The sequence below is a fragment of the Sarcophilus harrisii genome, chromosome 3 (assembly GCF_902635505.1).
Source record: "Sarcophilus harrisii chromosome 3, mSarHar1.11, whole genome shotgun sequence".
Classification (NCBI taxonomy): Eukaryota; Metazoa; Chordata; class Mammalia; order Dasyuromorphia; family Dasyuridae; genus Sarcophilus; species Sarcophilus harrisii.
Window position 1 is genome coordinate 435,925,282 of NC_045428.1, and position 26,003 is coordinate 435,951,284.

General features: G+C 36.0%; 1 protein-coding gene across 2 annotated transcripts in view; it reads right to left on the bottom strand.

Moving 5' to 3' along the window:
• MTUS2 (microtubule associated scaffold protein 2) overlaps positions 1-26,003 on the bottom strand; it is a 620,079-nt gene that overhangs the window by 99,225 nt on the left and 494,851 nt on the right. Inside the window, exon 1 of one of the 2 annotated variants that reach the window (XM_003764496.3) lies at positions 7,494-7,906. The exons of the other annotated variant lie outside the window; for it this stretch is intronic. Coding sequence (XP_003764544.1) covers positions 7,494-7,547 — 54 coding nt within the window. The 5' untranslated portion in view covers positions 7,548-7,906. Of the gene's footprint in view, positions 1-7,493; positions 7,907-26,003 lie in introns of those variants that run through there. 2 annotated transcript variants of the gene reach the window in all.

Here is a 26,003-nt window from a genome sequence, read left to right on the forward strand (position 1 = left end):
CCACATCTGTTTTCAGTATTAACACTAGCAGTGGCTTGTTTCATATTCTGGAGCTCTACAGAAGAATCCCTTGGGATGGGGAGCTGACCTTTTGCCTTTCAATTCAATTTTTATTGGGTTTTAGGATGGTGGAGGTATTGTGCCTTTCTTGCCTTAATCAATAACTTTATTATTTCTTTCCTTTGTAATTATATTTGAGCAATCCTGTTTTTTTCCCTAAAATTATAAGCTGTTCCTTTGCTGAGATGAAATCAAACTCTGCCTAGCCAAATGTGAAACTGCATTTCACACTGAATTTTTTCCCAGCATTATATTAATGTCTACTGTGTGAAACTGTATGAAGACAAAGCTTACTGTTACAGCAGGAAGAGTTGCTACATACAGTTTCAGAGCATGAGAATATTTTTTAAATATCTAGAGAGATATGCTGGTTAATTATTTAAAACTACAGTTAACTAAGACATAGAATTAAAAATGGACTACCATACACACCAAGAGACAACTGGCAAGTTCATCTCTTACTCAAGTTCAGAAAAATAAATCTGAATTAAATGTCTGCTTTCTACCTGCCTCCTATATCTCTAACCAGTCAAATAAAGCTTAGTTTTCTAAAATACTGTTTTCCTTACTTCTTTGTTTGAAAACCTGCACAAATTCCCTAGTTTTAATGTCTCAAGTGTAAACAGTGCTGCCTAATAATCTTGAAACCTAATAATCTTTTCTCCCCTTCTATTTTTTTTTTTATTTTTCAAGGAAAAAAGTGTTTTAAAAATTAATCTATAGTTTGCACTATTCATTCCCCTTCCCCACTGATATTAAAAACCTTCTCTCCAAAAAAAAAATCAATCTCCTTAATACATATCTCTATAATCTGACAAAACAAATTCCTACATCAGCCATGTCCAGAAATGTGTACTCTTTCCCTATTTTAAGTTCATCATCCTTTTACCAGGAGGTGAGAAAAAAAAAATATGTTTTTAAAATGATTTTTTTGGTTAGTGAAAAATTTGTCTTTTCCACCCCCTTCCACTCCAATTCCTCTTTCTCATCTTCACTGAAAAAGAAAAACAAAACTATTATGACCATTATACTTAGTAAATCACTACAAATTCTTGTATTAGATATAGCCACAAAAAAAAATAGATGTCTCAGTCTACTTTCTGCATGTTGGGTGGGGTGGGTGTAGAAAAAACCATCATTTGTCCTTTCACTCTAATCAATCTTAAAGCTAACTATTCCTCATCGGGCTAGGAAAACCTTTAATTCTTCAGAAAAAGACATTGAGGAATGAGAAGACAAAGCATCCAAAGATCCAATTTCTAGTACAGGGTCTATCACTTCTCAGCTGTATAACTTCTGGCAAATTGTTCCACCTCCCTAAGCTGTATTTTAGGAATCCATAAAGAGAAAAATTTGGCCTAGATAATCTTTAGGGTTGCCTCCAGCTTTAACATTGTAAATCAGAATTGCCAGATATGGCACCCACTACAAGCTGAATGCAATCTGAATTTAATTAAAATACAATTGGGAAATATTTTAAGAAAATAAATAAATACACAATAAAACAGATAATATTGCATTTTAAAAGTGAACCATTCAACAATCCACTGGGATTCTTATACATGTGTTAGTAGACCTGTTTCTCTGAGTCTGACACAAATGGTCTACAGAATCCTTTTTTTCAAAGGTAATCCTCTCCATTCTTTGAGACCCAGATAATCTTTCTCTTTCACAAACAGAACTTCTTGCTCCACTACTCAAACCCATAGTGATTCTTCTCTAACCAGATTTCTGTAGGACTATTTTGATTTTATTGCTGATTGTTTAATGCATCTTAGTATTGTGTTAGCACTTAGTTTTCACTTCTTGAAAGCAAGAGTGAGATCTTATTAGCATTCCCCTAGGTGCCTAGCATGGTGCTAGCCATATGGTAAATCCTCAGTAATTTCTTGTTGAGACCAATAGTGCTTACTTAATGTATTACAAATACTGATCTTTACAACAACCTGGGAGGATAGGTGCTATTATTATTTTGGGTTGATGTTCACTTATCTAAGTTGTGCCTCACTTTTTCATGACCCCATTTTTTAAAATTTAAAAGTATTTTATTTTTCCAGTTACATGTATTTTTAATTTCAACATTCATTTTTTGAAAGATTTTGCATTCCAAATTTTTCTCCCTCTCCCCCAAACCAAGACAAGACAGCAAACAATCTGATATGGGTTATACATGTGAAATCAAATAAGATGTATTTCCGCCACATTTAGGGTTTTCTTGGCAAAGACATTGGAATGGTTGCCATTTCCTTCTCCAGCTCATTTTACAAATGAGGAAACTGAGGCAAACAGGATTAAGTGACTTGTCCAGGGTCACATAATACGTAACTGATGCCAGGTTTGAACTCTGGAAGATGAGTTTTCCTGATTTTAGGCTCAGCACTTTGTGCACAATAGCACTACCTAGCTGGCTCAATTGTAAATACAGCAACTGAATCAATTAGGGTAGCAAGTCCCCTGCAGACAATTTTCTTTTCTTTTTTTTTTTTTAAGCAATCTTCTTTAAATACATTGCTTTTCTGATATAACATATTACAGTTCTAAACAAATATTATTTTTGAAATATGCACATTTTCTAGATATATGAAGTTAAAGGTATTTATTTCTTCATTTTGACTCAAGTACTTATCATAAAGCCCTTTGCCATGTTACAGAGATGACTGTGGATTAAGGAAAAAAAAAAACTTTTAGCAATTCCAGGATACCAACTGATTTTTATATTTATTTTTTTATGGAGGCATTGTAGGTTAAGTGACTTGCCTAGGTTCACACAACTAGGAAGTATCTAGGATTGGATTTGAGTTCAGGTCCTTCTTATTTTATGATCAGTGGTTTATACACTGTGTTACCTAGTTGCCCCATGACCATGGATTTTCAAAAGCAATACCAATAGATAGACCCTCTGATGGGTCTTTTCAAGTTTGAAAGGCTTAGAATACAGACCCATAATAAGCTTGTGTTGGTCATTTAGGACTAGGTTGGCCAAGTTCAGAGTGCCTACTCACCAGGTTTGACTCCAGAATAATGGATATTTTTGACCTGAGAAACTGCCTAAGACCATCTACTAAAGTGTAGAGAGGGTGTGCTGGAGCCAGCGTTGAACCAATTCTAAAGCTGATTGTGAAATTTTTAGTGTGAGTATTTATACTTAGAAATTGGCAAAACCTAAAACCAGGGCTTGTTTTATTGTTTTATTGTCTGTTTATAACTCAAGAAAGTGATTCAGAAATGTTAATAAGGCAGATTAGATTAAACTTTAAAATGTATCAGTGTATATTTTTTTCAGAAAGCCAGTTGTTAAACATTTACTACCACATATCTGGTTGTAGAGGAGTTGTGATCTGCACAGAGGAGGGAGTATCCACACAAACCAAAATGATAAACCCTTCAATGCTAGGCTACTAGAAGCATCTTTAGGCTTTACATTTATGGTCTATCTCTTTTTAAGAATAGATTTTTTTTTTGATAACTTATATTTTAACATCTCCTATTGCTTCTTTTCTCACTACCAGATAGCCATCACTCCTAATAAAGAACAGCCAGGTTCTTTCAAAGGGTTATTGAAGCTGGGGTAGCTGGTTGCTATGTCTGGTTACTAGGTTGAAGATTTTTATTGGGTTATTAAAAAAAAAACAACCTGGCCTCTACAGTTTCTGGTTGGTCAAGAGCTGTGTCAAAGAGCTTGTAAAGAGTGGATGGTTGATTTTATATATCTTTCATCTGGATTTGTGTGAAAATAAATGTTTTAGGAGACATGATCCATTTTAAAAGCAGACTGTAGTATTTATTCATGGTGTATTCAAAGCTAAAGAAAATCAGCCATTAATACTATCAGCCTTATAAGTACCTGCTTGTCTGCTACCAGTAGATTTATGAAGGTCCAGTTATCAGAAAGAATGTTCTGACTGTGTGTATAGAGTGTCCCTTCCATCAAGGTCTTAGAAGAAGGTAATCTTGGAAAAAAGTACTTGATGAGCCAGCACAATTCTGCTTACCTTGAGGCTATCTTTTATGTTTCACATTTAAAGCTGTAATTTTTTACATTTGTTTCTCAGTAATGGACATATAACTATGTTACTAGTACACACTCTTGGGGTGATGGACCTATACTAAGTGCATGAAAACAGCTGAAGTTTTGTTAAATACTTGGGTTCTGTTAGTTGGCAGAACCAGATTCCCTCAGGTTGTGAATTTAATATGTGGATACTATTATCTGAAGGATCCGAAACTGGAAGCCAGGGACCGTGGGTTCTAATCCTGGCTCAGCCATGAATTCACTGTGTGACCTTAAACAACAATATAACTACTTTGGGCTTCAGTTACCTTCTTTGTCCAATATGGGATCAGATTATCATCACAAGAGCTGACATTTAGATAGCTTTTTAAAGCTGGCCCAGCTCTTTCCGTATTCTGTCTCATTTAATCCTTACAATCACCATTTGGAGCAGGAGCTATTATTATCCTCTTTATTTCCCAGGCAGCTGAGGAAACTCAGGGTCAGTTCAATGACTACACCTTGGGCACACTGCTAAGTATTGGAGGCAGGATTGGAACCCAGTTCCTCTTGCCTTGAAATCCAGTTTTATCCTTTACACCACAGTACCACAGGAAAGAACCTATATAGTTATTTTTATATTTAATGTAGGTAAATAATTATATTTATATTTAGGTTATATTTTCTCATTTTATGAATAAGAACACTGAAGCCTACAGCACTCAAGAGCCCTGCTTAAGGTCCCACAGGTAAAGCAGGACACAGCTGAGAGGAGAATCTCAAGTCCATCAACCACTGTACCACAAGGAAGGTTTCTTCTCCACTATTATAAGTTTCCTGAGGTACGGACTGTATGCTTTTTCATTTGTGTTGAACTACAATGAAGTGAATAAGGCCAATATTTTGTAATCACTTTTAAGCATTTTTAAAAATCATTTGATGATTATACTATCAGTTGACTTAGGCTGAAAAAAAGTATGATAGCTAGGCCAGAGTCACAATTTCTTCAAGTTTTAAAACTTTGTTTAAAATTTAATTTTAATTTAAAGTTTCCCAGAAATTTGGCCTATGATTTTTTTAAATTGATGGATTCCATCTTTGATGTCTTTGTTATTGAGAAAACTCCACCTCCCAAGGCATATCCATCATGGATTTTCAAATTAGAGTGTTAAAAAGTTGCATGGGAATACTGAAATGACCCGCTCTTATGTACATATATGTGTCAGAATCAGGACTTGAATCCAGTTTTTCTGGACTCAGATGTTAGCTCTTTATCTTTTCAGGGAACTTCTCATTCATATGTATATTTCTCCAAAATCTTTTATGGGAGGTTGTTCAGACATTTAATTATATCCAACTCTCTATGACCCCATTTTGGGGTTTTCTTGGCAAAGATACTGGAGTAGTCCTTCACTTCCTTCCCCAAACTCATTTTACGGATGCGGAAACTGAGGTAAAAGTTAAGTGACTTGCCCAGGGTCATTCAGCTGTCTGACTGTCTGAGGCTAAATCTGAACTCAGGTCTTCTTGACTCCAGGCCTGGCACTCTATTTATTCTGCCACCTCGCTATCTCTTTTATAGTTCAACCACCTTGTAATTCAGCAAGGTGAAGTTAACAACAAAAAGTCTACAAAATAGATAAACTCAGATAATAATGAGTTTTATTATTAGCCAATATTATCTTTACAGCTACAAAAAGTTTCATGTTAATGTGAAGCTTAGGATGGCAAATAAATATATGTTTTGAGTTTTCTTTTATCCACAAAATATTTCTCATCTAATCTGTCCAAACCTAAATTGATTATGTAGCTATCCTTCATATTTCTTTTGAGTTTAACCTGGGATAGGAACAAAGACAAGAAAAATCCCAGTAAAATACTTCTCCACCCACTCCCCCACCCCCAGGAAATAAAATGGACTATATTATTATAGGATATTATAACAGAGACCACGAACTTTATAATATGCATATACATGTATCAACTTTTACATTTTTAAAACTATTGCTACTATTACAAAGTATCCTTCAGCTTTCATTAAAATAGTTCTTGGTCATTGCTATAGTGGATTTGGGGACAACTGAACGCCAATGCTTTTTATTTCCATTAAAGGAAAAGCATATAAATTCATGTCTACTGTATATATAAATATTTCATCTCAATGCTTATCATAGTGATAGCCAAACTCATTGAAACTGATGTTAAAAATGTGGCAGTTATTCTTTTCCCTCTTAAAGAAAGTCCAAAGTGACCCTAAAGCTGCTAGTTTAATCATCCTATGAGGTATGTAGCATCCTTCAGGTCAAGGTTCACAAACAGAACTGATCACTAAGAGCTTCCCCAGGGACCATATTTTAATGAATTTTATATTAAGTCATACATTTCCCTTCATCTGGTAACATATTGTATACCTCAAGCTATCTCACTAACTAATGCACCACTGGACCCAAAGGAAAAAGCTCCAACTTTGTATCAGCCTATCACATACATCTCCGAGATATCCAGCAAGCTAATAAAATATATTACACAGACAAGCGGTCCTGCCAACATACTTTCTATTAAGAAAATTAAAAGCACATGCTCCTTCTCAACCTGTGCAAGCTCACGTGTTTGGGCAAAAGTCCAAAGGAAAAAGAAAGAAAAGCTTTGTGTTGGAATAGTCATACAATCCTTTCTCAGACCCTCTCTACTATCAATACCTGGGTAGGATTTTTAAGGTAAGCCTTTTTAAATACACATAGTTACAGTAGCACCAATCTCACTCGCCCATATTCTCTCACTTGCTCAAGTCTGTCTCTCTGTCTCTCTCTCTATCTTTTTCTTTCTGTCTCAATCTCTGCCTCTCTTTCTCTCATTCTCTGTCTCCTATTCCCTTCATTTTAGACTTTCTGTCGCTATACGAGTAGAATCTTGGGAAACTTAGGAATAGAAATTTAAAGGCTGGACTAAACTGAGGTTAAACTTGAAATGATCTAGTAAATAAGGCTCCTATTCCCCGAGTGTAAGAGTGACCTCAGAAACTCTGAGCTGCAATGACGTAGGGTACCTAAGACACCGGAAAATCCAAGTTAAATTATTCCTAGGGTTCGGAGCCGGGTGTGGCTACTGAGACGTTTAGGTGGGTGGGGAGTCCTTTCCCTTCCCTCTCAGGACAATGCCCACCTCAAACTGCAAGACCCCAGAATTATGTAAGACACCGCATTTTGTGTGTGTGTATATGTGTGTGAGAGAAAGCTAAGATTTCCCTGAACACCACAAATGAGCCGAGTATAAATAAGCAGAGTCTCCCCGGGATTGGGCTGGCCCACCAACAAAGCAAAGCCGCGCACGCCGGCCAGGGAGGAGCATCGGACTGGTGGTTACTCGGGGGTTCCCTCTCTGCCCTTCCAAAGCAAAACGCCAAAAAGAGGGTGGGGGGTGGGGGAGGAGAAAGGCAAAGTACCGTCTTGTCCAGGCACTGAAGGCAGTAGTAAAGCTTGCAGCAGCACTGGCCCATCGCGGCAGGCAGGCTCGCGGCACCCAGCGCACCCGCTCCGTTCAGCGTGCAATCATCAGCTTGGGAGCCCCAGGAGCCGTGAGGCTGTCACCAGTGAGTGGCGCCTGCCGCCGTCCGCTGTCCGCCGCCGCCGCTGCTGCTCGGACTTCCATGGGCTTCCTTATCTCTCCGTGCAACTTCAGGAATTCAGGAGAGGGAGGAAGAGGAAGAGGAGGAGGGAGCCTCCAGCTAGAGCTGGCTGCATCCTAGACTCCGACTGGGGGCGGCAGGGAGGGTCACTTAGCCACTGAGAGCCTTCCAGCGGGGCGGATCAATAGGCGCACAATAACTGGGTATTTACCAATTTCATCACCCTCCAAGCCACCCGCAGCCTCTCCCCGCCGCCACCGCCGCTGCCCCTGCTGCTAACTGATGGGAACCACCTTGCAATGCTCATCCCTTCCACCGCCGTGAGAGAGACACACAAGTGTGCACAACAGACAAGCTAGCCGGAGGATTAGCGCACAAAAGAGCATTCCGGAGGGCCTCCCTGAAAGACTTAAGGCTAGGGTGGGTTCTGATTCGCCGTCCCCACCCAGGGCTTGTGTTGCTCTCAGAAATAAATATATTTATAAGTGTGATTTATATGATAAGACAACAGGCCTTCCCTGCCTCATCGCTCTGCCTGTCAGGGTATCTGTTGCCTACTGGGACCTCTAATTGCTCATTTTCAATCCTTGTACCATGAACGCGTCTTCCCTGTTTGATGAGACCTTTCTCGCATCTGAAATATAATTATGCGTCTGATTGCCTGGGCAAGAGTTACCCTAGTCATTAAAGTGTCCAGTTGATTAAAACTGTGGTATTTGGAGGTTTCCTTTCTTCCAGGCATTTCACAGCATAAAAGCCTTGTTGAACAATATGATATTTGGAAGCAATTGGTCTATTTTCATATAGTAGAAAGTCAAAAGAGGAGGGGAGTCCCTTTGAAAGGGAGTTGGCCTTTTAAAGTATGATACATAAATCTGGAAATGAAAGCTGTATCTATTTACAAGACAACCATTTAAGGAAATACTTGCACCTTAGAGGAGAAAACTTGAAAGGTTAGCCTCATTAATAATCCAAAAACATGAGCAAACAAACAAAATTTTTATGCTGAACACTGACTTTGCCCAACACTATTCTTAGGCAATGCTTACAAGAATCAGGTGACATGAGTTAATCCTGCCTGGAATTCTCCAAAATACAAACTCTGATTAGGTAGTTTAGGTTATTTAGGTCTCAGGGCTGAGGGAATTTTATCAAAGGATCATCAAAGCAAATGAAAGGCAACTTGATCTTTTGCTGGGGCTCTTCAAAAAAAAGAAGCCTAAATTTTCCTTTATCATTTAAGTTGGAATAAAAACATTCCAAGTGTATTTCTTTCATGGACTTCTAGACAATATCTGCCATGAAATGAGAGCATAAGTTTAGAAAGCTTATTAAGTGAAAACTGATCTTACGATTTTAATGGAATGAAGTCCAACCTCCTCTTTTTATAGATAAGGAAACACAGAAGTTCCCTGGGGTTATACAGGTAATAAGAAATAGGGCCATATTTCTAAGGCAGATCATCAGACTACAGATATACATTTAATATTTCTCAGTACAACAAAGTAGAGAATCATGAATATCTATAGGTATAGAGGGCTTCTAATCCTGCTTTAATAGATCTAAGACATGTCCATACTTTTTAACCCAAGGATATCATTGTTGGGACTATACTACTACAAGGAGGTCTGATGAAAAGAAAAGCCACCATATGTACAAAAATATTCACATCAGCATTATTTGTGGGAAAATTAGAAACAAGTACAAGTCCAGTAATTGTGGAATGGCTGACTAGTTGTATAAGAATATAACAGAACATTATTGTATCAATGATAAATATGAAGAATTTAGAAAAGCATGGGACTGGGGGCATATGGTTCAGAACTATGGTTTTATTGGTGTTGGCAGGTCGTGTTGAGAAAATTGCCTCTCTCCAAAAAGATCAACAATTCCTCTTAAATTTAGGAACTTACAAAGTTCTTTGGAATCCTCAAGAAATTAACTGACTTGCCCATGGTCACATAGCTAATATGGGTAAAAGGCAGGATTTGAATTTAGGCTTTTCTAATTTGGAAGATAGCTCTCTGGTTCACTGTATCATGATACAGTGTATCATGTATAAAGATGATATAGTCAAAGGAACTATATATGTACTGGCTTAGTGATGTGGGAAAGATTCCTTTCTAGATTCCCATCCCCTCCTAGTTAATAATGTAAATTACCCTTTGACTCACAAATCCTGTTCCTTTTGAATTCCAATAGAAGATCCGGACCTGTCCCAGCCCCATCCGGATCTGAGCCAACTTTGGGGCTACACCCAAAAGCCCCTTGAGCTAAGTCTCTTATTATAAAAGGACCACGCTGGGAACCCCTCTTTGCAGAGATTCCAAACATGCTAGCTATGTGAGGACTCTCTGTCCACTGCACCCTCTGTCCGGTGTCCTCCTTATCCTACTTCTACACTCAATAATAAACCTCTTTTATCAATCTAGCTCTTGGGCTAATAAATGCTTTTATTGGGGACTTTCACTGCTACTAGACCTCATTTGCTGCCGTATCCTTGCGCCGAATCCAAGGGGGTTGCAGGGGAGCTCTGTTTGATTCCCTGTACCCCAAACCTGCCACTAGACCTCAAATAAATCCTAATTTCATTTAGGTACCCCAAATCTAGACCTCAACATTAGGAAAAGCAAATAAAGAAAGACAACCTGAAGTGACAACAAAGACAAGACATGGCATTATGCCATCAAAATAGAAGCACATATTCTATAATAATTAGCAAACTAAAAAAAAAAGAGGAAAGCCTCCTGTACTATCAATTGTAATATAATAGGTAGTCTTGCTCAGCTCTTTTCAGGAAGTATAGTTTATAAGCCTAAGTAAAAAAAAAATATCAATAAATTAAACTAAAGTGATAGAATAGGCCTAGATAATATCCAAAACCATTCTTGACTCAGAAAAAAAGACTCAAGATAAGTAATTAACCTGATGGAAATAGCTTGTCATGGCTAATAACTGAAGTCTGGCTATTGTCCATAGAGAAAAAAGAAAAAGGAACATGTGTTTGGGTTTTACTGTTTCCCTTATGATCTCAAATTAATTTTTTAGGAACACTTTTTATCAAGATTAGAGTTCTTAGTACATGAAAGCATCTCTGGTATGAAAATCTTGATCTTAAATGGAATTTATGAAATTTGTAAGCACATTTGTAAGAAATGGAAATATTTTCGCATAACATGCAAGTTTTCACAGGTGTCAGCATGAGATACAAGAACATGATGTTCACTTTAAATGTTTTAAGAATATTTGGACTTTTACAGAAGAGAGGAAGATGGAAGAGGTAGGTGGGAACACTTGAATCTTTCTCTCACTGGAATTGGCTCAAAGAGAGAATGACATCCACAGTACAGAAATCTATCTTATTTTACAAGAAAAGAGGAGGGCAAATTGATAAAATAAAGGGGACTGGGGATAACAGAAGAGAGGGCAGTTTAGAGGAGGTAGGAATCAGAAGCAAAACATTTTTAAAGATGGACAAGGTAAAAGGGAAGAGAGAGAGAATAGGATAAACATGAGCAAAAATAGGATGAAGAGAAATGCAAAGGTCACAATCATAACTGAAAAAAAATGTTATAGCAAGTATCTGTGATAAAGGCTTCATTTCTCTCTTAGAGAAAGTGAGTCAAATTTATAAAAAAAGAGCCATTCTCCAGTTGATAAATGGTCAAAAGATACAAACAGATAAAGTAATCAGTTTTCAGATAAAAAATAGGACCTACCTATAGTCATATGAAAAAGTGTTTTAAATCACTATTGATTAGAGAAATGCTAATTAAATAACTCTAAGATATCATTTCATACCTATCAGATTGGCTAATATGACAGAAAAAGAAAGTGATAAATATTAGAGGGAATGTGGGGAAATTAAAACTGATGTACTGTTGGTGGAGTTGTGAATTGATGCCTTCTGTAAAGAATTTGGAGTTATGCTCAAAGGGCTATAAAACCAGGAATACTTTTTGACCCAGCAATATTGTTATTAGGTTTGTATCCCAAAGGGATAAAAAACAAAAAGGAAAAGGACCTATTTGTACAAAAATCTTTAGAGCAGCTCTTTTAGTAGTGGCAAAGAATTGGAAATTGAGGGGATGTCCATCAATTGGGAAATGGTTGACCAAGTTATGGTATATGATTATGATAAAATACTATTGTGCTATAAGAAATGAGGCGCTTTTGAAAAAACTTGGAAAAACTTACATGTACCAATGCAAAGTGAAGTAAGCAGAACCAGGAGAACAGTGTACATAGTAAGAGACTGTGTGATGATCAACTATGAATGACTAATTATTCTCAACAATATCCAAAACAATTCCTAAGGATTTATGATGAAAAATGCTATCCATCTCCAAAGAAAGAACTGATGAAATCTGAATGAAGATTAAATTATACTTTTTTTATTTTTCTTGGGTTTTCTTTTGGTCTGTATTTTCTTTCACAACTTTACTAATGTGGAAATACATTTGCATGACTGCACATATATAACCCATGTCAAATTGCTTGCCTTCTCAATGAAAGGGGAGGGGAGGGAAGGAGAGAATTTGGAACTTAATTTTAAGAAGCAAATATTAAAAATTGTTTTTACATGTAATTTTACTTGTAAAATAATATTGTTAAAAATCACATACAAAAAAGGACATTCAGAAACACTGAAAACTGAATACACAAACAGAATGCTAAAAGCAGAGCTTTAAGTAGGTGAGGTGACAAAATTGCTGTTTTAGGATATACATTGTTACTTCAATACAATAGACGAGTGTGCTTAGCAGCAGGTTAACAAGGATGAATTAACAAGACTGGAAGCTACCAGATGGGCAGATGGCTTACTTTCTACCTTTAGAAAGTTTTTCTCCAGGAATGCCCTTCCTTAATCAGGTCTGCCCTACTTCCTCTGCCTCCTTCTTCCCCAACTCCTCCAATTTCAAGGGTTAAATTATTTATCTTCTCCGCCTATGATGCACAAAATGATGTTTCAGCATCTCCTTACCACTACTGATTTTGTCTTTAAAAGTTGATTTTGAAGTTCTATTTTGTGCAGTGTGCTTCAGGTACATTTTGTGCTGCTTGCCCTAGATGCAAAGATGGCTAGTTACAGCACAGGATAAATGAATGCCAATAATCATGTGATGAGTCAGAAATAGCTAATTTAAAACAAATCAACCTTCTTGATGTTGCCATTTCTCATCTTTGACTCAGCACCCAAACAGCATTACCACTGATCAGACTTCCCATGCATAGACCCTACTGCTTCAACACGGACTCTTTTATTTCATGCACTGTTTCCCAAACTCTAAAAATGAGAAGACTGGATGGCTGGATTCAACAGTCTCCAAGATCTCTTACTTCTCTTTTGTTTTCTGAACCTGTGTTTTGATGACTTTTTAATGTTGTTCTTAAAAAAAAAATTTTTTTTTCAAACAAATGATGAAAGTAGCCATATGATTACTTCGGTTCAGTAGTCTATTTCTTTTTACCATTCATCTAAATAAATATATTCTTATCAGCCATAGGTCTTGTCAAAGCCCTTCCCGAAGAAAACCTGCTTTAAAAATAAAAATCTTTCAAGAGATATTATCTAGTGAGACAGGTTTGCAAAGGAGAAGACAAACCTCATGTCTTCAAGCTCAAAATGATGAATGCTCTGAGTGAATTCCACAGTGCAATACACTGAATGTATAGAATAAAACCTTTGGAAGCATCTTTGATGGAATTTTAAATACTCAGGACTTAGAAGGTTAACATAGAAAGGAAATTAATATCATGACACATTTTTAGTTCAAAGATTCTTTTCAAATAGATGTATAAAAGTGAGTCATCTCTGTACAACATCATGGAAAGAGAGTCTAAACCCCAAATAATTTTTAAAATTCTAATTTGACTGTTCTTCAACAGTGTCTGTTAATGATTCAGCTCATTGGAAAGGCATCATTCTTCATAACTTTCTGGATTATGCCAAATAAAGAAAGATGATAATTCTCTTTAATGGAGAAACTAAATTGAGAATATCCTTAGTGAGCTAAAGACCTTGTCTGAGTAGTCTAGACAAATTCATGAGGAACAAGTGTTGGTCAGTATCCATCCAACAAATCTTTAGATTAAGTGTCTTCTCCATGCATACTAGACACTGGGGAATGTAAAAGCAAAGACTAACCCTGTCTGCAAGGAATGATATTTTAGTAAGTGGGAGAGGATGATTTAATAGTGTACAGATGTAAATATAATTCCCAGGTAGTTTGTAGAAGAAAAGAACCCTAACAGCTGAAGCAGATCAAAGAAAAGGTCACAGTACACAAAGCATGTGAGCAGAGGCCTGAAGGAAAACAAGAATTCTGAAAGGCAGAGATAAAGAAAGAATGTATTCTATATGTACAGCAAAGTCCTATCAATCCTTGGAGGAAGGAGAAAGAATGTCGAATTCATAGATTTGGCTGTTAGGAAGGGAAGAGTACTAAAAAGTTAGAAAATTAGGTAGGAACCAGATTGTAGGAAGTCTTAAATACTAAGATAAGGAATTAATGAGGAGCCATTCTAAGTATATGAGTAGGGGACATGGTCAGAGCCATGGTGTAAGATTATTTTGTATGGAGATTGTATTGGAGAGGGGAGAAATTGGCAGCATGGAAACCTATTAAGCTATTATTATGAATAGTCTTAGAAGTGATGAGGGACTGAGGTAGGATGGTGATCGTGTGGGAGTAGAGAAAGGGATAACCTTTTTTCCATTTCACAAATTCTTTTTTTCAAGGAGATGTTTTCTTTTTTCCATTTTGTCACTGCTATTTCATAAGGAGTCATATTCTTTTTCCATTTCACTAAATTTATTTTGTAAGGAGATTTCTTCAGATAATTTCTGTGTTTCCTTTTCTAAATCCTTTTGGAAAGTTCTCACTTCCTTTCCCCGTTTTTCTTCTAACTCTCTTTTAAGATCCTTTTTGAATTCTTCCAAGATAGTCATATGGAGTGGGAACCAACTCATATCATCTTTTGGGGCTTCATCTGGAGACAATCTGCTTTTAGTGTTCCCAGGGTTTGAAATCTGTTCTTCTCTTTCTCCATAAAAGCTGTCTATGATCAGACTTCTTTTTGCATTTTTGTTCATTTTTTTAAAAGGTTGAGGTCTGTTTTTAAGGCAAAGGAGAAATTGTCCCAGCTTTTTCTACAGGCGACAGTGGCTGCTCTGGGTCAGTGCTGACCAACTTCCATTGCTGGGTGGACATAGTCAGGTCTCCAAATATTCTGTGGTTCAGGGGCTCATTATTTGCCTTTTGTATTTGGGTTAGATGTTTTACAGCTAATCTGCTGATCTACTGGCTTGCAACCAGAATAGAGCAGCCAACTTTCCTACTGATAGACTCCCCAGAGTGCAGGACATCCTGGGTCTCTGCACTGCCTGCTCTAGGCCTGCCTCCCTCCATGCCCAATTAAAACAGACCTTTTCTAAAGATCTCCCAAATAATCTTCTGCTGGAAATTTACTATACTCCAAATATTTGTGGGTTCTGTCACTCCAAAACCAGTTCAGAGGTTTGATTTGCTGATAATTTGAGGGATATTGAGGAAAGCTCAGAAAAAGACATGTCTCCTCTCTGTCATCTTAGTTCTACTCCCCCCTCCCCATTATCTTATATAATGTAAATATACTAATATGTGATTGTTATTATATAGCATATAATATATTTTAATATAACATTTAATAGTATATCATATATTAGTATATATCATATACTATAAAACAGTATATTGTATATTATACAATGTACGTTATTTACTATATATAGTATATTATGTAGCCAGTATATTAAAGATGTAGTATTACATGATGTATATAGTATAGATGTAGTAGTATTATTTAGTATGCTATACAATATATTAGATACCACATATGTTATTATATAGGATATACTATATAACAATCCTATATTAGTATATCATATATGTTAGCAAATAGAATATATTATATAATTTAATTTTTAGCATATTTATTAGCTATATCATTTAATAGCATATTTAACCTACTATAGGAGTATATCATTTATTAGTATTTTAATATACTATAAGTATATAATATACTATGTAATAGCAATAGCATATTATATAAGATATAATATATAGCATATTATATAAAAGTTTATGATTTATTATTATCCATATAAAACCTATGATATGGAGGCTAACAAAAGTTCACATGTACCCCGTCTGATCCAGGGGGCTGATCTAGGAAGGCTGTTTTCTCTTTGGCTAGCTGCCCCCTCCCCCGGAGTATTTACTCCAGGAAGATAGAGCTCATACCTGTATTTCCACATTAACAAAAGTCCCTCAATTCTTGTGTAAGTATTGAAGGTAACAAACACAACATGGGTATGAGACAGCCTGATCTCCAGAGAAAATGCAGGAGACATAGAAAATACATAGGAAGCCATTAAAATGGCTAAGTGGGGCTGTAGAAAAAACTGAACCCGGGGTCAGGAAAAGCCAAGTTTAAAACTAGTTGTGTGACCCTGTAGAAATCACTGAAGTGCAATCTGTTTCGGTTTCCTTATCTATATAATGGGGATAATAATAGCACCTCCTTCCTAAGACTGTTAAGAGCTTTTAAACTTTAAAAGAACTATATAAATGCTAGTTATTATGATGATTATTATCAATATTGGCCCTGAGGTTTTCACACTCATCAGAAATGGGCGGGATACATCACTGATATTCTCAGAATCCAGTATCTGGTACAGTGTCTGCACAAAGCACACACACACACATACACACACAAATATTTATCTAATGAAGGCATACTGGGGTGTACACCTATGAAACATGTTAACACAAAGACTTTATTAAGACCAAAACATATGGCCTTCATTAACTTTTGAAAAAGTCAAGCATCAGATCCATGTAGAATAATATAATCTCTGGATGTGAACATATTTTCATTGCATTCCTCCAAGCCTGGAATTCTTCCTCATCTCCACCTCTTATTTTCCCTGACTTCCTTCAAGCCCTAGCTAAAATTCTACTTCCTACAAGAAATCTTTCTTGATTCCCCCTTAAGACAAGTGTCATCCCTATGTTGGTTATCTCCAACTCATTCCTTATTTGTAGACAGCATTTGCATGTTGTCTTCCCCATTAAATTGTGAGCTACTTCAAAACAAGACTTTTTGTTTTGTTTTGTTTTTAGCTTTTCTTTGTAGGTCATGACTATTGAACTCTTTAGCAGGGAGAAGAAATTCAATTTAATTTAATTCAAAGTTTTGTTCAATGTCTAGTATATGGAGAGCACTCTGCTTAGGGTTTGCAAGGCTCCAAGTTGACTAAGACATATCTTGCATAAAATCCACCAAGAGTACACAACATATGATAAATACACAAATTCCCCAGGTCCTAGCTTTGGGATTAGATGGCCAAAGGTTACATTTCTGCTGCTAAATGCCTGCTTGGCTGGATCACTATTGTCTGCTCTTTGATGACCTGGATGTAGACTGCCTGCACAGTCCTTTTGCTCTTTCCTGTTAATATCTATGACAGATTCCTCCTCTTTTCTGCTTTATTTGGTATATTTCTCTCATTTGTGGAACCCAGTCATCTCTGGCTCTGCCTCATGTGTTAGTCATTGGTCCTGATACTGACATTATTTTAAAGAAGAAAGTGGGAAAGCTGACTATTGCAATTATGCCATTTCCATTTTTCCATTGATAGTAAGATCCTGACTCAGCTCCTCTTGGATCAGTTCCTAAATAATACTAAGTAAATTGATTTGTTTTCTGATTTCCACTGGGCCCTCATTGCTCCATGACAATTCTTTTTATTCTTTCTTGACCAGGGTACGCATGCCCTATCCCAAAGTGTCCATGGTAGATTTCAGGGGGTCCTTAAACTTGGATGGGAAAAAGCTTTCATCTTTATTTTAATCAATAAATTAACATTATTAAATCCTTATTATGTTCCAAGTACTGGGCTCACCAAAAAAAAAAAAAAAAGGCAAAAAACCAGTTCCTTCCCTCAAGGAGCTTATAATCCAACTGGGAGAGACAACACACAAACAAATAAATGCAAAACAAGTGACATATATAGGATAAATGGGAAAAAATTAACAGAAGGAAAGTCCTGGAATTAAGAGGGTTTGGGCAAAGCTTCCTATAGAAGATAGGTCTTTAGTTGGGACTTAAAGGAAGCCATGGAGATCAGTAATTGGAGCTAAGGAGAGAGAGCATTCTACCTATAGGGGGAAGAGTTACAGGAAATGCTAAGGGCCCAGAGATGGAGTTTTTTGTTCAGGGAGTATCTAGGAGGCCAATGTCACTGGAGATATATGTTAAGGAGTAAGGTGTAAGAAAATCGGAAAGCTAGGAGGGGTCTGGATCATGAAGGATTCTGAATGCCATCAGAGCATTTTGTATTTGATCCTGGAAGCAAAATTAATTTTAATATAACTCTGTAATACGATGTATTTTATGCATTTAAAAATAATAATAAAAGCTAACACATATAAAGCTTATTCTGTGTCAGGCATTGTGCTAAGCACTTTATAATTATTACCTTATTTGAGCCTCACAACATCACTTTATACTTGCTCCTTTTCCACATTCCTCACCTTAAAATCTCTCTTCACCACCCCCATTCTCATCTCCTTTGTTCCAATCACTAATAAAGATAGTGTTCTTGCCAGGAGTAATCTTGAAGAAGTCTTCTCCTCTCAAAGCTAGTCTCCTATTTTGTACCCCACTTCCCTGTCACTTTTAATTTCTCCTTACTGGCTCCTTATAGTTTGCAAAGTCTTTCCTGGCCTTAAGAAAACTCTAAAGCAGTTGAGGGAGTTTCTAATTTCATGAAGTCATCCATTCTTTTTTTTTTTTTTTTTTTTTTTTTTAATAGTAACTTTTTATTGACAGAATCCATGCCTGGGTAGTTTTTTTTTTTTTTTTTACAACATTATCCCTTGCACTCACTTCTGTTCCGATTTTTCCCTCCCACCCTCCACCCCCTCCCCTAGATGGCAAGCAGTCCTATATATGTTGAATATGTCCTAGTATATCCTAGATACAATGTATGTGTGCAGAACCAAACAGTTTTCTTGTTGCACAAGGAGAATTGGATTCAGAAGGTAGAAATGACCCGGGAAGAAAAACAAAAATGCAAACAGTTTACATTCATTTCCCAGTGTTTTTTCTTTGGGTGTAGCTGCTTCTGTCCATCCTTGATCAATTGAAACTGAATTAGGTCTCTTTGTCAAAGAAATCCACTTCCATCAGATTACATCCTCATACAGTATCGTTGTTGACGTATATAATGATCTCTTGGTTCTGCTCTTTTCACTCAGCATCAGTTCATGTAATTCTCTCCAAGCTTCTCTGTATTCATCTTGCTGGTCATTTCTTACAGAACAATAATATTCCATAACATTCATATACCACAATTTACCCAACCATTCTCCAATTGATGGGCATCCACTCAGTTTCCAGCTTCTAGCCACTACAAACAGGGCTGCCACAAACATTTTGGCACATACTGGTCCCTTTCCCTTCTTTAGTATCTCCTTGGGGTATAAGCCCAGTAGAAACACTGCTGGATCAAAGGGTATGCACAGTTTGATAACTTTTTGAGCATAGTTCCAAACTACTCTCCAGAATGGTTGGATTCGTTCACAACTCCACCAACAATGTATCAGTGTCCCAGTTTTCCCACATCCCCTCCAACAATCATCATTATTTTTTCCTGTCATCTTAGCCAATCTGACAGGTGTGTAGTGGTATCTCAGAGTTGTCTTAATTTGCATTTCTCTGATTAATAATGATTTGGAACACTCTTTCATATGAGTGGTAATGATTTCAATTTCATCATCTGAAAATTGTCTGTTCATATCCTTTGACCATTTATCAATTGGAGAATGGCTTGGTTTCTTATAAATTAGAGTCAGTTCTCTATATATTTTGGAAATGAGGCCTTTATCAGAACCTTTAACTGTGAAGATGTTTTCCCAGTTTGTTGCTTCCCTTCTAATCTTATTTACATTAGTTTTGTTTGTACAGAAGCTTTTTAATTTGATGTAATCAAAATTTTCTATTTTGTGATCAATAATGGTCTCTAGTTCGTCTTTAGTCACAAATTTCTTCCTCTTCCACAAGTCTGAGAGATAAACTATCCTATGTTCCTCCAATTTGTTTATAAGCTCGTTCTTTATGTCTAAATCATGGACCCATTTTGATCTTATCTTGGTATACGGTGTTAAGTGTGGGTCCATGCCTAATTTCTGCCATACTAGTTTCCAGTTATCCCAGCAGTTTTTGTCAAATAATGAATTCTTATCCCAAAAGTTAGGATCTTTAGGTTTGTGAAACACTAGATTGCTATAGTTGACTATTCTGTCTTGTAAACCTAACCTGTTCCACTGATCAACTAATCTATTTCTTAGCCAATACCAAATGGTTTTGGTGACTGCTGCTTTATAATATAGTTTTAGATCAGGTACAGCTAGGCCACCTTCATTTGATTTTTTTTCCATTAATTCTTTTGAGATTCTTGACCTTTTATTATTCCATATGAATTTTGTTGTTATTTTTTCTAGATCATTAAAATATTTTCTTGGAACTCTGATTGGTATAGCACTAAATAAATAGATTAGTTTAGGGAGTATTGTCATCTTTATTATATTCGCTTGACCTATCCAGGAGCACTTGATATTTTTCCAATTGTTTAAGTCTGGAAGTCATCCATTCTTGAAATATGGAAGCAAGGATTTTGTTTTGTTTTGTTTTATTGTTTTGCAGGAGGAGAAAATCTTTAAAAATAACAAAGACCCTCCTAAAGAGTCATAAACAGTAAAAAAATTAGGAAAGAGCAATAATAAAAAAATAAGCTCTTTGAAATCAGGGAGTGTTTCATTTTTTACACACATATATACAAGGTCATCTTTATTTATTATATCCCTACTAAAGAGAATGGGGAGATCAGGAAAGCTTTTTGTGTTGATCTTTGAAAAGGGTTTCAAAGAGAGGAAGAAATTTATTGCAGGAACGATAGACAGACTGCACAAAAGGTATAGAGATAAGTGAGTTTGGCGGTCATTGTAAATAAGTGGAGAGTAGATGAAAGAGACTAGATAAGTGGAGAGAGAAATCAGAACATAAGTGAACAAGCCACTGCTTTAATGAGACCAGGACAATGCCCAGAACAATCAGCCCTGTTCGCAGACTAGTTTAAAGAACTTATGAGCAGAACAGTCACATATAGTGGTACTGTTCTCCTGCTGTTCAAAGATATTTTGATCTGTTTTTTAAATGATCAAGGAATCAAGGACTTAGGTGAGTTTGCCTTCTGACTAACTGGCAATGAATTAGGCTATCTGTCTAATGATTAGAGATCACTGTTTTCTATAAGGATTCAAATAGATGCTACAGTTTTCTATTTCCTTTGGTTATGAGATTTTAGGTTAGTATTGCTTTGGTGATAATAAATGGAGAATTGTCTCTTTAAAAAAAATCTGATATTGGAAAACCTTCTAAAAATTCTTATAATGGGGAAGCCAGGACCTCAAATTCTAAACAATTCTGTACACTGAATTTGAAGCTAATATTTTTTGAGTATATTCCTGCAACATTCTTTTAATTAAGAAGCAAATCAAAATGATCAACACATATGCCTGCTGTAGGTGCCTATTTAACAGGACTAGAACACTGATTATTCAAATGAAGGTAATTTGAATGGAATCCCCCAAGAACATTAAGTTAGTCTCTGGTGACACTGAACCAGGTGGAATTTTTTTTTATTCAATATCTGGAAAGTAATTGAACGTTTACTGGGCAATGCCTCAAGGAAGAATTTTTAAATGGAGAAAAGCTTGCATTTTCATAATCACTATGGCCATGGTGACATGGAAAAATATGAAAGGAGTTATGCTTGTTTAATCTGGAAAAGAGAAATTTAAGTGAAAATAATGGTCTTTAAGCATATGAAGGTAATTATCAGTAGACTAATCAATTATTCTGCATATATAGCTTGTTTTTGTTGCTTGCCCTACTTAAAGAGGCCCAATGACATCATGAGAGTGATGTCTTGACTTGTGCATGAAATGGATTTAATTTAGATGAGGCAGAGGTGCTTAGATTAGTCTGAGAAAAAGCAGAAGTAAATGGGCTTAAATGAGAGCTCAAGCTCTAAGACTGGAAAATTAAACATTTTAACCAATTATTTACTCAGGGAGGGCCTAGAATCTTCAATCCTGAATCCTTTAAAAATAGGATAGACTGCCATTATCCTTGGAAAATAAATGAAGACCAAGGCAGGGAATTGACTCATGAGGCTTCTAAGGCTTTCTGGCTTTTGTATTATATATGCCTTATTTTCTTCAAAACCATGATGCTTATTTCTTCATTTTATTTGTTTACTAAGTAGTCCTTAATGCCGAGACATACACTGACTGCACAGGATCTCTGCTCATCAGAAGCATCTAATCTCTTTAAGAAAATGACATACACACATAAAATAATAAATATCAGCTTAGGGCAGCACATAATAAGGTTCAGAGAACAGACAAATGGATTGGATGGTTAAGCAAGGATAGAACCTGACCTAGGCCTAGAAGAAAGATAAGCAGATCTGAAAATATAATGAGGAGGTATATTTTGCATTGTATGATATGGAAGGTCCGAATTTTCTTTTTTTGTTTGTTTTGAAAATCTGTTTCTTCAAAATTATATAGAAAACATTCCTCTGGTTTTGTTTTTTCTGTCACAAACATGTAGAAAATTATCAGTTTTAGTAGTGAGGTCTTCAAATTCAACATTTAAAGGATAAAGCTAAAGTTAAATCTTTTGGCACTTTTAAAAGTATCCTTGGGCTGCTAAGTGGCACAGTGGATAAAGTACTGGGCTTGGAATTAGGAAGGACCCTTCTCCCTGAGTTCAAATCTGGGCTCAGACACTTATTAGCTGTGTGATCCTGGGCCAGTCACTGAAGTGAACAATCAGCTTCCTCATCTGTAAACTAAGCTGGCAAAGGAAATGGCAAACCCCTTCAGTATCTCTGCCAAGGAAACTCGAAATGGGATCATGAAGTCAGCTATGATTGAAATAAGTGACTGACAACAACAAATTATCCCTTGATTAAATTTTATTTATTCTAAAAAGAGAAAATGGAGGTGAAGAGAACAGATTTGTTAAAAGGAATAGCTAGCCTGGTGATGACAGCTCTTCCCTCCCAAGGTCACATCAAGACACAAGCTTAGTCTATTCAGACAGTTTAAAACAATTCCAGAGAACTTCACTAGATGATATTCATGGCAATTAAAAAAATCACCCAATAAGTTATCATTTATAAAGCATTCCTTTCTGGATTGTCTTTTGTCTTGTCTTTGTATTCACAGCATCTGGCATAGAGCCTTGGACAAAATAGCCACTTAATAACACTTGTTGACTTTAACTGAATTACCTCATCATACAAGATAAACTTTTTTTTTTTTTTTGACAACTCAGGAAACAGCTATATTATGTTAATGAAAAAGGAGATCGTATATTAGGAGACACACCAAAAAAAGAATTTCAGTTCTATAGGATTTTAATATTTCACAAGCTCTCTCACATATGTCACATCTCTTGAAACTCACAACAATTCTGTCCCAAAAGCAGTACAAATATTATCATCCTCATTTTATAATTGAGGAAACTCAGATAAAGGCCATTATATTGATAGTGTGAAGAAACTCAAAGTCTTCTGATTTAAGATCAATGCCCTTCCCATCATACTATTTAGCTTTCGCTTAATCCTCATCCATCTGAATGTCCCAGCAACCTTTGACACTTCTGACCAATCCCTCCTCTTGTATGCTTTTTCTTTTCTGAATCCTTTAGACCTTTCTCCTGTTTCTCCTCCTACCTTCTATTTCTTTTTAGGCTTCTTTGTTCGATCTTCATACATGTCACGTCCATTAATCAACAGTTGTCCTCTAAAGCTTCTCCTTTCCATCTATACCACCTCCCTTGGAGCTCTCATGGGTTCAATGATCATCTTTATGCAGATAATTCCTAGATTTAGTCTTGGCTGCTTTTCTGAGCTAGAGTTCTGCATCAATCACCTCACGTTCTACTCTCCTCCATGCTCTTACAATGCAGCTACTTTGGTCTACTTGTTGTTCTTGAAGCCTAACACTCTACTTTGATTCTATTCCCTGCTACTAGCTGTTATCAATGCCTGGAATAATTTTTCTCCTTGTTCCTATGACTCAGACTATCCTACAGGCTTTTTTTCTTTAAAAATAAAAAAAAAAAATCATGAAGATCTGTTTCCTCTCCTTTCCATTCCTTTACTCCCAAATGAGAAAGCAAAAAATCCAAAACCCTTGCTACCAATTTGTATAATCAAGTAAAATAAGTTTCTGCATTGGTCATATCCAAAAAGGGTACTCTGTCCATAACCTCTTCCTTTGTTAGGAGGTGGGTAACCCTTTTTTATCACGACTCATATGGAATCCCTATTGGTCACTGTATTAATCTCAAACTTTTTATAACTTTGCAATATTGTTATTATTTTGTGAATTGTTCTCCTGGTTCCGCTCATGTCACTCTGTATTGGTTTAAACAAATCTTAAACTATCACTTTTCACCTTCTTTTATGGCACAATACTATTCTATCATTTTCATACAACATAACTTATTCAGCCTTTCCCCAGTTGATCACCATTTCCAGTTCTTTGCTACCACAAAAAGAGTTGCTACAAATAATTCTGTTTATATGTGGCCTTTTTCTTCTTTGTTTGACCTTTTTGCAATATAAATTTGAAGTAATATTGCTGGGGCAAAAGATATACAGAATTTAATGATATTATGGTTGTGGTTCCAAATTGTTTTCCAGAATGGAGAGATCAGTCACAACTGTACTAATGGTACATTAGCATATTGGTTTTCCAATAGTCCCTCCACCATTTGTCATCTTCATTTTTTGTCTGTTTCTGTCAATCTGATGGATATAAAGTGGAACTTCAGAGTAGTTTTAATTTGCTCTAATTACTAGTGTTTTAGAGCATTTTTTTTTCTTATAGCTATTGACAACATAGATATTTTCTTTTTTCATTTATAAAGAAATTTTAATTTTATAGTAAGTTTACATGTTATATCATTTGATTCTTGACTCAAACCTGTAGGAAAGATGTTATAATTATTGTAGAAGCAAATTTAAGTATATATAAGGAAAAATCTTATGAATGTTAAATTGTTTTTTCTATTTGTTTTTGGTTTAGATCTTTAATCCCATTGCTTATAGGAAGCTCTCAAGGTGGAAAAATATCTCCACTGATATAAACTGAGTATTTTGTCTTAGGCACTGAGAAACTGGAACTTGCCTATGGTTATAGCCTGACTATATATATATATATATTTAATTAACTCTTATTTTATTTTTTTTATTATTATTACTTTTTTTATTGTTGAGGCAATTGGGGTTTAGTGATTTAGCCAGGGTCACACAGCTAGAAAGTGTTAAGTGTCTGAGATCAGGTTTGAACTCAGGTCCTCCTGACTTCAGGGTTGGTGCTCTATCTACTGCGCCACCTATTTGCCCTAGCCTGACTGTATTTCAAAGCCCAACTTTGAATACCAAGATCAGCCCTCTATTCCTGAGGTGACTGGTAAGGACAGGATGGGGTGAAGGCCACAGATTCAATCAAGTGCCATCTCTGACCCTGACCCCCTCTCTCTACTAGGAGGGAGGGTGACTTCTGTATTTTTCTCTTTAATCCTCCAGGAAGAAAGCTAAGAAGCCCTGGTACTTGGTTGAACTTATTTTTGGAAAATAACATTTTATTGATAACTTTTGTTTTTCTATCACACTCAAACATTACTCTTCCCCACTGAATCTTATAACAGACAAAGTTAAATAAAACCACTCAAAGTAGGTACAATTTCTGATATTGTAAGAAACATTTTACACCCATGAGTGAGTGATTAAACAATATCCCCAAAAGGGTATAGAACTGCCATTTTTGGAAAGCTTTAAAAATAGGATAAAAAACTATTTGTTTTTGAAAATAAATGCTTTATAATATAGTTTTAGGTCTAGTACAGATAGGCCACCTTCATTTGCATTTTTCATTAATTCCTTTGAAATTCTTAGCCTTTTGTTCTTCCACATGAATTTTGTTATTATTTTTTCTAGCTCTGTAAATTTGGTAGTTTAATTGGTATGGCACTGAATATATAGATTAATTTAGGTAGAATTGTCATTTTTGTTATATTAGCTCAGTTACCCATGAGTGCTTGATATTCTTGCAGTTGTTTAGATCTAAATTTATTTGTATGAAAAGTTTTCTTATCGTGTTCATGTAGTTCCTAGCTTTGTCTTGGCAGGTAAAC